General features: G+C 35.5%; 1 protein-coding gene across 15 annotated transcripts in view; it reads right to left on the bottom strand.

The window, feature by feature from the left end:
- Mef2c (myocyte enhancer factor 2C) overlaps window positions 1-13,130 on the bottom strand; it is a 144,468-nt gene that overhangs the window by 68,118 nt on the left and 63,220 nt on the right. For all 15 annotated transcript variants that reach the window (XM_027927969.2, XM_071612430.1, XM_027927977.2 and 12 more), the window contains exon 3: window positions 5,667-5,870. In XM_027927969.2, coding sequence (XP_027783770.1) covers window positions 5,667-5,870 — 204 coding nt within the window. The remainder of the gene's footprint in view (window positions 1-5,666; window positions 5,871-13,130) is intronic.

Here is a 13,130-nt window from a genome sequence, read left to right as displayed (position 1 = left end):
ATTCAGTAGCCACAAGTCACCTAAAAAGTAGCTAGTGCTACTGAGGACTTGAACTGGACATTTTACTTAATTCTTATTCATTTACATGCAGACCCACATGTGGATAGTGATTACCACATGGGACAACACAGATGGAAATTGGTTTTGACAATCCTTTGATAAATTCTTTCCAACTTCAATGAACTTTTTCATTGGACCTATGAAAACTTTCTTCAAATTTTAAATGAGTAACATGGTGCTATGTTGGTTACATGTCTGTCTCCCGCTTATTATTCTATTAAATATGCTCTGAGGACCCACACTCTAGACCTCACTGGGAATGTGATGATGAGCAAAATGCATACCATCTGTACCCCTCACGAGTTTATAGTATAATGTAGAACCAGCAACTGAATAATAACTTGAACAGAGGTCTGAGGGGGAAGACAGAACACATTATTACTGAAATAGAGGAAAGCATCTAATACAATACTGAGGGCTTTAAAAAATGACTTCCTAAAGGCATTAACTAGAACATAACTTGAAAGAAGGATAAGCAGAAGCCATGGAAAGACATGGTAAAATTTTGAAGACATAGCAGAATGTGGAGAGGCTGGAGGGTATAAATATATCTAATGTGTCTTACATACAGGATTGGAGAGGTGGGTGGGAATTGATGGGAGTAAAATAACACGTAGCACAAGTTAAGAGCTCAAAAAATCTTTGTTCAGTGAATGACTGAAAGAATGAAAAAACATAAAGGATTAAACAAGAGAATATACTTTTTTGTTTAAGAAGAATATCTGTGGTTTCCTATATGGGACAGAAAAATGATTTTATGAGTATATAATTTTATAATTATAAAACTGGAATCAATTTAATTGGTTAAGATATAATAAAAGCTCAAGTAAAATATAAATTTTGTCATCTTACATCCATTCCCAAATTTTGTAATATTGAATTTGAAAAGTAAATCCAATTCTACAAATGGGGCATTTGCTTTGCAACAAAAATTGCATTCAACTATTTTCACCAAACTATATGCAAGGACAGTTAGCTTGTTGATAACTTCCAGTAGCACTCTGAAGCAATAAAGATTATAACCTATTTTAAGGCCTTTTAAGTCCAATTTAGTTCATAACTATTAACATGAAAGGAAACATTTTGTGCAATAACGGTTTTTAGATGTTTCTGAATCCAAACAGAATTCAGATGGCAGAAAATAAAGTTTAAGGCAAATGTAATCTCAGTCTTCCCACCCCCACACCATACTCGCCCTTCCTTGCACTTAAAAATAAAAACTAATAATCCTCTCTTGACACAGGTGTGCATCAAAGGTTCCTTCTGCAAGAGTTACAGCCACCTTCATACTTCCTGGGGAGCAAAGAAGGGCCTGTGTTTTGACCCCCTTTCACAGATAATCACTGGACTCCTGGTTCCGGCTGGATGAGCAGCTCAGCAGAATTCACTGAGTTACTGAGGGGTGAGAGGTTCCTTCCTGCTTAGGCATCAAGCGATACACTCATTATGCTGGATAGCAGGGTGACCTGTCTGGGACTTCAAGGAGCACCTGGAATATGCTAACCAAACACATACTGTCTGAAAGTTTTGTTGAATTGTTTAACCTACCCTTTCTTTCATTTCAGCACCATAGATTGTGCTAAGGCTTTTGTTTCTTTGCTTTCCAGTTGCCTCCAACCTTTCTTGCATATATGTTTTACATCTTTAACAAGAATGCCTGTCTTCTGCTATTTCAGAATCCCCCAAACAGTGCTGAGTGTAAGCTGGAGCATGCTGAGTCACTGCTCAATGAAGCACCGGCCTGTTAACGAGTCCTGTGTGATCTGCTCTCTTCTGCTCTCTTCATCCATCCCAAAATGCTCAACAACCCCATCTTCTTCTAAGAACAGAGCCCAAAAGAAACTGCTAGGGTAATCTCTCCTAGGTGGTTTAGAGAATGAGGAGTAGAGCTAGTCATTGGAAGTGAGGAAGTGGGCATTTCCTTCATCAGAATCACAACTGAGTTTCAACAGCCTCATAACTAGCATTTTGGATAAATATCCCGGGTATGTGTCAGGCAGTTAAATAAAATGGACTGCCTTCAAAGGCAGTGCTTTTAATACAATAACTTGTTTTTTTTTTTTTAAATAAACCAAAGGATTAGAAATTTAACACATTTACTAAATCTGGCATATTTATATATTGTATCTAAACAGATATTCAAGCTGCATTATAATATAATAATAAAAAAGCCTAACCCAGTTTGTCTGTTAAGGCTTTGTGAATCTTTGTGCCACTGTAACAGTAGTACTAATTATCCAGCAAAGACATGATAATTACACAGAGCGTTTTTGCTAAAAGGAGGAATCTTTTTCAACGCCCACACGCCGCACCACTTCCTATGACCCTATAACACTACTCTAGTATGGCCCAGAGATTTGTATTTCAGTCTAAATGCTGGAAATCATATTATTTCTCCCTAATAACCCACCTCTTTTTTTTTTCTTCTTCTTGTGAGTAAACTGTTTTTAGAGGGTTTGGGGAGAGAGGTAATGGTCCAAATGGGAAATATAAAACTAATGACCCTTCATGAAACATATTATGCTCCTCATTAAACTTGCTCAGTTAAATGTATTCCATTAAATTAAAATAAATAGGATTTAAAATTTGACCCAGGAGTAGTAAACTATCTTAACTTTCAACTTTGTTAGATCCATTCTAAAATGGGATTTCTCCAGTCCCTGATGTATTGTGGGTTCTTAGCTTCTAATACAAGTTATGCTTTGGTGTTTCAGAGGTTTTCAAACTTACTGTGTCCAAGAATTACTTGGAGAACTTGTTATAAACACAACTTTCTACCCAAAGCGCTTCTTCTCCACCAAGTATCTCAAGCATTCTGACTTCAATGATCATCACTTTGAAAAACATTCCGTGTGAGGGTGCTGTAAAATTTAATCAAGCTTGCTTTACTCCTTTCTTCATCATCTCTGTCATTACTAAAATATGGAAAGGCAGCTATGTGAAGAATGTGTGATTCAGGCAGTTGAGGAGGGCAGACTCACAATGTATTAGATTTGCACATGATGTTCATCCAGAGAATTGAGCCATTGAATCTTTTAATTTTGATCAAGAAGCCCCAGAATGTTGTGGGTTGTTTTGTTTGTTTGTTGTTGTTGTTTGTTTGTTTTGTAGTGCTGGGGATTAAACAAAGAACTTGGTGTGTGCTAGGCAAGTGCTCTACCGCTAAGCTACATCCTCAGCTCCACGATGTTGTGTTGAGAGATTGATAATTTTAATCTACTGATTTTAAATGCAAAAAATAAACAAACAAACAAAAACAAAGAAGAAGAGAAGAAATAAAAAGTGAAAGAAAAAATGGAGCTGCTGCTTTAGTCTTTCTAAAAATAATGCTTTTAAAAAATTTTAGCCAGGCACAGTAGCACATGCCTGTAATATCAGCAACTCAGGAGGCTATAGCAGATGAATTGCAAATTGGAGGTCAGCTTGGGCAACTTAGTGAGACCCTATCTCAAAATAAAATTTAATAAAGGAAAAGGATTGGGGTGTAGCTCAGGAGTAAAGTGCCACTGGGTTCAATCTCTGATATTAAATAATAACAACAATAACAGTAATAAAAATGATGGTGATGATGATGTTGCAAAGAGTTTTCAGATTCAATATCTGTTTACTTATTTGTTTAATTTTTGGTGCTTGGGATTGAGCCAAGAGTCTCATGCATGCTATGCAGGAACTCTACCACTGAGTTACTAAATTTCAATCCCCGGCTCTCTTCAATTTTGACATGAGAAAATATCAGCCCAGAGAGGTTAACTGCCACACAGCATGATGCTGACAGACAGTCAAATGCAAGACCTCTGACCCTTGACTCAGTACCATTCTCACTGGCCCTTAAGATCTTATTTGACTCTCAGATATCCACATGTACAGGAATATGAAAATCTCATACAGTAAAAATTTTAAGTCATATTTAAGTCACAGAGTATATTCCTAAGAAAACCCTCAGAAGATGATTTTTCCAGATTTTAAACTCCTTCATGAAATAAATTTTAATAGTAAACCCATTTTCCAATTGGTTCATTATAAATTTACTGCATTTCATGGCACATTAAGGACTGAAATAGTTTACTGACAAAGTCCAGCTCAAATTGTTTGTTAACCTGAAATTTCTGTTGTGATGGTTTTAGTAATGACAGGGCATATTAGGCTGTTTTGTTTTGAGAAAATGTTATAAATGTGTGCCCCCCCCCCCACACACACACACCTCTGAGGTCTGACAACCACTGGTACCTTTCAAACTTTGTGTTTGTTCATGTATTTTCACGTTTAGGTGTGTGTGAATTAAAACTCTGAAATGCAGGTAAATTTACAAAGCAACCTTAAATTGGATGATCAAGGCAAGCACACAATTGAAATCATCAGTCAATGGGAAACTAAATGATGTGTAGCATCTTAAGCACATGCCATTGTAGGTCCAGTTATTCACTTCTCTTTTACTGAAATTATTTGCTTAGCTTTATTAGGACAAAAAATATTAAAAAAATAAAATTTAAAAATTGATCAGTTCAACACTTCAGAAAAACTCTCACATAAAAGCAAAGAAATGAGAATTAGTCTTAGACAATTACGACAAGTAGATATAAAAGAGAGGTGGATGTGGGAGGCATATTAATTTGATCAGAATTAGTCCTAGGTTTTTTGGGTTTTTTTTTCATAATACGGAACCAGCCTCCAGCCTCAGCCACAGCAAGAGTGACTGAACATACTTCTGAAACATTATATTCTTTTAATTCTGGGAAATTCTGGGAAAGCAGGCACAAACTAGTAAAACAAGAGCAGACAAACAGGCGAGGAAGATGAGAGCCATCTTCATTACACGTTCTCTCTTTGGCCTAGGGGTCATCCCTCATGAAAGGCACTGCCAGGCCACGACATTTAAATGGGATAAAATTTAGATTAAAATTGTTTGGTATATGACTCAGCCTAGCCAATCTAAAACATTTTTGAGAGTTATAACATGATGCTCATTTATTTTTGTCACAACCAATGCTTTAAATCTGACTTTGATAAAACATGGAACTAACATTTAGAAATTCATATTCAGCTGTTTTCTGATTCCATGCAACATATTTCACTGCTAAGCAAAATGATACAATTTTTAGGAAAAAAATATTTTTAGGAGAATAATTGTCTTTATATTTTTGGAAAGAATGAATATGAAAAAATGAATTAGAAGAGAAAAATTCAAAGTATAAGGTTGGAGTGAGTTCATTTTCAAAACATTTTTTAAAACTATTTTTTTTTCTTAAGACTATGTTTGGAACTATTACATACTCAAATCATCAGAAGTTATGTAAAATGTGGATGAGCTGCCCCTAACCAGTTTCGGACTCTGGAGTCCTGATACAGAGCAGTGGAAAGTGATCACTCATGAAGGATAAGGTGATCAATTTGACCCTGGAACTTGATTTCCAACAAAGGCAAGATTCTACCTTGTCCCTATCCTATCACTTTAACTTGCACTTTGAGGACACTGGGAGGGAAATAATTGAGTAGATATCTATGAGACCGTGAACAGATTAGGCAAAAGGGGGTGTGTGTATGGTGGAAGAGACCCACACCCCACAATCCTCTGCCAAAGCCTGGGGCTCAGAAGCTCGCTCTCTCACCTCCACGATATCTGAGTTTGTCCGGCTCTCATGCGGCTCGTTGTACTCCGTGTACTTGAGCAGCACCTTGTCCATATCGGTGCTGGCATACTGGAACAGCTTGTTGGTGCTGTTGAAGATGATCAGTGCAATCTCACAGTCGCACAGCACGCTCAGCTCATAAGCTTTCTTCATCAACCCAAATTTCCTCTTTGTAAATGTCACCTGGAAAAAAGATAGCAGGCAAAATTTTTTTTTTAAGAAAAAAATCCTTGTGCATTGTGTGTGTGTGTGTGTGTGTGTGTGTGTGTGTGTGGTCTATCTGTGTTTACACTTGTTTTTTCTTTAGAAAACAATGGTGTGTAATTGTCAGAGCTTTGGGCACTAACACATTTGGAGAGAAAGCAAACAAATAGAATTTCTGCTTAGAATTTTAAAATGTGACATTCCTAGCTTGTTTGAGAACATGAAACTGTAAATGTAAGATTTAACATACAGCAACTTAATGAAAGTGATTAGAGAACTGCTCATATTTCTTAACATTTTCCTTATTGTTCAGTCTCATGCCACTTCATTGAAAACACTGTAAACCTTGACTGTGTTCTCAAATTTGTATTTTGTTTTCTAGAAATCCATCAAGGCACTGGGAAGTACTTATCCATAATACTGTGAGGATTTTTATTCTTTTGCTTATCTATTTTCCTTTCTCAGGCCAGAAACCGTATTGTTATTCTTGACTTTTTCTTCTTTAATCTACTCTACCAACAATCCCATAATTCCTTCCCTCAAAATATTTCTCAAGTTCACACTTGTCTATTTCCCAGGCGACTCAATCACTCGTGTCCTTATCATTTCATTTTCAGCCAGCCTCGCAGCTTCCTGTCCTAGAGGATCTCTCTGCCTGCAATCATTCCCTCTTCAATTCATCTCAATCTGTAAATTCTGTCTTTCTCCTCATGAGCTGTCCCCAACAGCTTCCATTCTAGCACTGTTCTCTTCCTACCTGTCAATCCCACCAAAAGTAAATGCAATATCTTTCACTCTTTCCATTTCAGTCTTTTCTTGATTGAACTTCAGCTTGCACTCCAGCGTGCCCACCAAAAAGGAATGAACATTTTCAATTACAAGGCGGTATATGGCTTAGTGTTTACCAGTACGTATTATGCAGAAGAGCAATCCTGTAAAATACTCCTTCGAGAAAAGTTCAGTGGCCCAGTATGTTTGGGAAGGAGCCTAAGAAATGATTTAAACCTTTGTTTAACCTGCTTTCCCATCCTAGGCTGACAGAATCATTTGTTTCTCTGTTTATTTTAACACTATGATTCTTGAGAACTAGGTTTTGGAGGCATACACTCTGAGAAATGTTGACTAACTTATTTTAGCTACTGATTTCAGTAGGGACTAGTTAATTTTTTTTTCTCACCTTCACATCCAGCAGAGGCCAGCCCAATTTTTTTCTACCATGTGTTTATAATTCCTAAATCTAGATCCATTCTCTCTTTCTGTCTCCAGATACCCAATGGATGTTCTGCAGTCCTACATCGATCAAAATGTCCTAGGAATAGAAAATCTCCAAAGCTCAACCTCATTATCTTTACTTTTCAATTTACTTCCCCTTCTGGATTCACTATCTCTTCATAAGCTCAGCCATCCAAACTCAAGACTGAGGTTTTTTTTTTACTTATTTATTAGTATATCATAGTTACATATAATATTGGGGTTCATTTTGACATAATCACACAAACATGGAATATAATTTGTTCCACTTCAGTTCCTAGTATTTCCCCTTTCTGTTTCCTCCTCCTTACCCTCATTCCTCTTTCTCTACTCAGAGTAAGGTTTTTTTTTTTTTTTGTATTGGGGCTTGAACCCAGGACACTTTACCACTGAGATACATTCTACATCCTCAGTCCTTTAGATTTTATTCTGAGATAGGATCTCATTAAATTGCTTAGAACCTCAATGAGTTATTGAGCCTGGCCTCAAACTTGCGATCTTCCTATCTCAGCCTCCTGAGCCACTAGAATGATAGGCCTATAACATCTTGCTCAGCTTAGAGTGAGCTTTGAATTATTCCTTCCACTCCTACTCCCAACCCCAACACCTAAATAAATGTATTGACAGAAACCATGGCTAGCAGACAGAAAACCTGGACCCCAGTTTTCTCATTCCTCCCCATTTTGGTAGCTAGTTATTGTTTAACTATTTTTTTAAAAAGATAGCTAGGATTTTTTTTTAACTTTTTATTTTTAGTTGTAGTTGGACACAATGCCCTTATTTTATTTATTTTTATGTGGTGCTGAGGCTCAAACCCAGCTCCTCGCACGTGCTAGACAAGGTCTCTACCTCTGAGTCACAACCTCAGCCCCTATTGTTTTACTTTTCACCTTTCCTTTTTCCTTAACAGCACTTACATATTATAATTTGTATATTTCTTGTCATGATTTAATTTATATATTTTCACAAGGGTATGTGCTATTTTCATTTTGCTCACTGCTGTATCCTGGTGCCCAGAGCAGTAGACATATATAAGTACATCGTAAATGTCTGTAGAATAAAAACTTAATAGGGAAAACCATTGTGTCAAGTCTTTAGAAGTAACAAGTTGATGTATGCTATATAAAATTATGTGATAACTTCTTATGGGAAAATTCATACATAGAATTTTTAAAAGATAAACTTTTACTTAATAATAAGTATCTAACTTTATTGTATTGGCACTGATGGTAGCATGGAAGAAAGGAAAAGAATGTGGAGTCTAGATTCAGATAACCCTGGATTTAAATGCTGAATGTGCTCTTTACTACACATGAGAAATTCACATAAACTTCTTGGAGTTTGATTTTTCATCTATAAAATGGAGATAATACTTTCTGTCAGGTTCGCTGTGAGAATTATATAAAATAATGTATGTGCAGTACAGAGTACAGAGTTTAGCGTAAATGCTCCATAAATCTTGGTTCCCATCCATTTCTTAGTTGACTAAGCAGGAAATGAACTAACAAAATACATGCTTTGGTGTCTTGAAGAGTCCACTGATTAGGGCTACTTGAGGCAGCCGCTACTCCCAATGGAAAGATAAAGCTGAACTATCCCTGCTGACCATACTGTGCAGAAAAAAGCATTTGGTATCAGCCAGCACACATCAGCTAGTCTGAATCTATTCAGATGTTGCTTGCATTCAATGTGGACAATTTTTTTTTCTGTAATCATTTCCAGTGTCTCACCTTCTATTTATGATAATTGTTTTTCTCAAGTGCTTCTGAAAAAAAAATACAGCTAAGATTTTATTTTCATATCTGATTACCATACTACTTTAGAAACTTTGTTCTGGTTCACTCAGGTAAGTTACAACTGATATTAAGGATGGGCTAGAGACCACCTTTTTGGAATGGATAAAGAAATATAATCATTAATTACATAGAGCCATTCAAAATGTCATTTAATGTTTCTTTCAGATGCAATTTAGATATGAAACTATAACTGCATGCTGGTATTTTACCCAGTGAAATAGGCTATAAAATATATTTGAAACAGAAGGCACTGGCCTAAAATACTTTCATGTCTCAAACTACTTTTAATCAGACTTCATGACCACAAACTGTAGGTGGAATGTCTCATACAGTATGGTTTCTATCATATTCAAACCTCAGAATTTAGCATGTTACAACACTTGCCATCAAAGTGTATTTCTGTACAAAAATATCACTAAAACTACATTTGTGTTTACTCTTAGATTCACCTCAACTTTTGTGTAATCAAATAGGCTGCTGGATAATGCATACTTATTTAATAATACCTGTCGAAAAAGTCAGTGCATATAGCTTCTTTTCATTAAAACTGCGAACTGAAATGATGACTATATTAAAGCATTTAAGAAAATATCTTCAAAATCTACTCTTAATTGCTCTAAATTTAATTCTGTATTATGTTCATTTTCTTCGTAGCATACTCAAAATGTATTCTGTAATGCTTTTTCTCATTGTTCATCATTAGGTAAAATTGTTTTTAAGTTTTAAGTTTTCCAAAGAGATCTGGAATATTACTCTTCGTTTTAAATCTGCCACTCAGTGACACAGATTGCAATCCAGAGCTTTTATACTTAAATATAATAATGTATTGTAATGATTACATTTTTCATAACTTGACAATAGTTGGTAATGGGAACGAGGCCATATTTCTATTTCAATAGCATATTTTGAAAACCTTAGGTGAGACAGAATGCTGTTTTTATAATAGTTAGGTAAAGAGATGTTTTTTCCCAGTGTTTTCATTAATCAAGGTGCATCCAGAAAAGAATAAAGCCAATATTATTTAAGTGGGCACTGTAATTCAACATCTAGTTTTCAGAACTAAAGAGATTTAATAAAGTCTATATGCATGGAAGGCAAAACTACACTGTAAACACTGACCATTTTATGTTATTTTCTTTACCTGTTGAATCTTTAAATAGCCCCAAATGTTGTTGATCATGTTGTAAGAAAATATTTCATTATTAAGTTTCATAGTAACCCTGAGTTTTAAATCCTATCATAAGGGCAGGTATCACACCACTTTGTTGACAATGGTTAAAGAATTTATGGGGTATGAATCAGAAATTAAAATTAGAATTTGCAATTGATAAAAGACACGTTCGTCAAAAAACAGCTACATAAAATTCAGTTATGAAGAAGTTAAGATAATCCACTCAAAAGAAACATAAAAAAATCTGATTCATTTTTATTAAGCATTTTCTATATGCCAAACATTATGCTAAAAGATATTTATTGAATATTCTCCATTGCAGACATTTGTGTTGGGTGCTGTGGCTTCTATTACATGAAATAATATCTCTTTTGTTTATGTCACTTCATTGTGGTTAGAGAAAAGTCATTTAACTTCTTAACGCTTGAAAGGAAATTTTTTTTTTATTGGGAACAAAATACATTACTTGGCCAATAGAGTTATATTTTTAGTCATGTCTAATGATTTGGAATTGTGTTTTCATCCAGAGTTGGGTGAATTTAGTTTTTGTTTTCAGACAACTTTTTCTCTATAGTGATCAAGGAAAATAATAGTAGGTGTTAAACCAATCAAGACGAATATGAAATAAAATCAACCATATTGGTCATTTCTTATCCTGTACTTGATGAAGAGCAACTGTGGCTTGATGCCCTCTCCTCTTCCATCTGGTCACAGGCAGGCTCCTAGCACCAGGCACTTGGGCACACTTTGCTGAGGGAGTGGATGTGGAATGGAAATACTATTTTAAAGTCTGATTGTCTCAGAATAGTTTTCTGCTAGTAGTAGGTACTTTTTTGCTTATATTTTGACAATTTAACTTCTCAAAAATAAGATTCTGGATATGTATACTTTTTTTTTAAACTAAAAGTTTGGTTAACATGTTAGTGACATGAATCTTGAGAGAAAGTAATTATATTATTCTGGAATTTATAACAGAAATTAGATAATGTCTGAAAAGAAAGATGTAGGTACAGATGCTCTAGACTTAAAGGCAAATATTTCAAGATGTTCAGAGTAGAATAGCTTTTATTCCTTGCCTGGATGACTCATCATGAAGGATGGAAAAATCCAAAGATAAAAATTGCATTTTACAATCACAGGATACAGAGAGAAAGGGGAGGATCAAGGGTTCAGGATGACTGCATTTGTTGAGCAAAAACTTAATTGAACTTTCTGAAGAGTTCTGAGTTTTTAAAGAATATGTACTTGGCAGAAGGTCTGGTGAAATCCTCATGCACAATATTATATATTTGAGACTGGCTGATAGTAAGTTAGCTGGTTTATACATGACTAAAGAACTATACTTATAGAGGTTGAATTAACTTATCCGTGTTACGTTTAAGGAAAAGTCTCTAGTATAGTTCCATGGAGGTAAACAACTTTCTTGTTCCCAGGCAACATTTTTATCAGTGGCTTAGATGAAAGTAATGCTTACTAGCTTTGTGTAGAACATAAGTCTGGGCTACAGAGTTAGTTCATGGCTGCTAGAGTCTGCATCCTCAGCTCCTTCTATAGACTTTAGGAAGCTCTGCCACAAACAAGATGAATCAAACAGAGGTAATTTTAAAGTCTGCATTAATATTACACAAGCCCAAGTTTGAGGAAGATTAATGGTCACTGATTTGGGGAAAAGGATCTAAAATTGTTGTGTTCCACAATGAGAATTAATTACGCTTCTGATCTTTCTGTTAGTCAGAACCACCTTTGGCACTATAATCAGTGTTGAGAGTTACACGTTAAGAAGACATTGACTAAATTAGATCATCTACAGGATGGCGAACAGACTGATGTAGGGTCTTAGACAATTTTGTATGAGGAGCCATTAAGGAAATCCGGTATGATTAATGCTACTCCCCTCTTCCCCCGCAAATAAAAGTTATAAGTCGAATGTTAAACATTTTCCAAGGTCTAAAATGCTGAGGCCATGTAAAGAGGCATACGAGTGACTCGTTTTGTTTTATAGAATACAGTTAAAAAGCACTGTTGAAAAGAGTAAGGAGTTCAAAAGAAGAGAAAAATCTAGTGATGAGAACTGTCCAAGAATGAACCAGAGTGTACCTAGTGGGCCTGGTTTCACCAAGTTCTTCCCTGAACATGCTCAAATGGAGGGGATATCAAGGTTTCTGTCTAAGGTGTTTCCGAGTTAAGAAGGAAACGACTGGAACACTTATTCTAGTTTTTAGATATTCAGATTCTATACGTTGGTAGTGCACTACCGAGGGGAGAATTACAGTGGTTGGTATACATTTCAAAACGAGCATTTCCTGCTAGTTTCATGTTGACATGTTAGTGACATGAATAGAATGTTTTATGTTTTGTCTACTTGATTTCATCAATACCTTATAACTATCACTTAAAATTTACATATACCAAAAATAAAATGAAGTCCCTTTTTTTATAGTTCGAGGAGATGCAAAAGATTGCCAAGAATTTCAGCAATGTTATACCTGATGTGTTGAAAATGCACAGAAAAATAACTGTCCAAATTGAAGAAGTAGGAAATACACATTATCACTTTTTTTTTTCAGTGCTGGGGATCAAACCCAGGGCTTCTCACATGCTAGGCAAGTCCTCTACCACTGAGTTATATTCCTATCCCTAAAATATTTTTAAAGAAGTAGGGTATCATTACTGTGCATCGTTACTGTCAACGTGGTAAGAAGCAAAAACATGGGGATTGAAAACCATGTCTGAGCCATGTTATTTATGAGCTGTATGCACTTGGGTAAATTGCTTAAAATATCTGAACCTATCTCCCCACTTGTAAAATAGAGGAATTAATAGGCATCTTATGGAGTTTTCCAAAAGACATAGTACAAGTATAAGTGACTTGTCACTGTGAAACATTACACAAGGCACGCAGTATCTTTTTTCTGATATGCCAGGCTCAATTATTTCTTCTTCTATACTGCAAAAGGCTGCTCTTTCAGGACTTATAAATTTTTATTACAATTATTAGCTATGTCTATATTAGACTGTATC

Source organism: Marmota flaviventris, chromosome 5 (assembly GCF_047511675.1).
Source record: "Marmota flaviventris isolate mMarFla1 chromosome 5, mMarFla1.hap1, whole genome shotgun sequence".
NCBI lineage: Eukaryota > Metazoa > Chordata > Mammalia > Rodentia > Sciuridae > Marmota > Marmota flaviventris.
The sequence above is the reverse complement of the archived record's forward strand: the minus strand, read 5'-3'. Positions and strand labels throughout refer to the sequence as shown.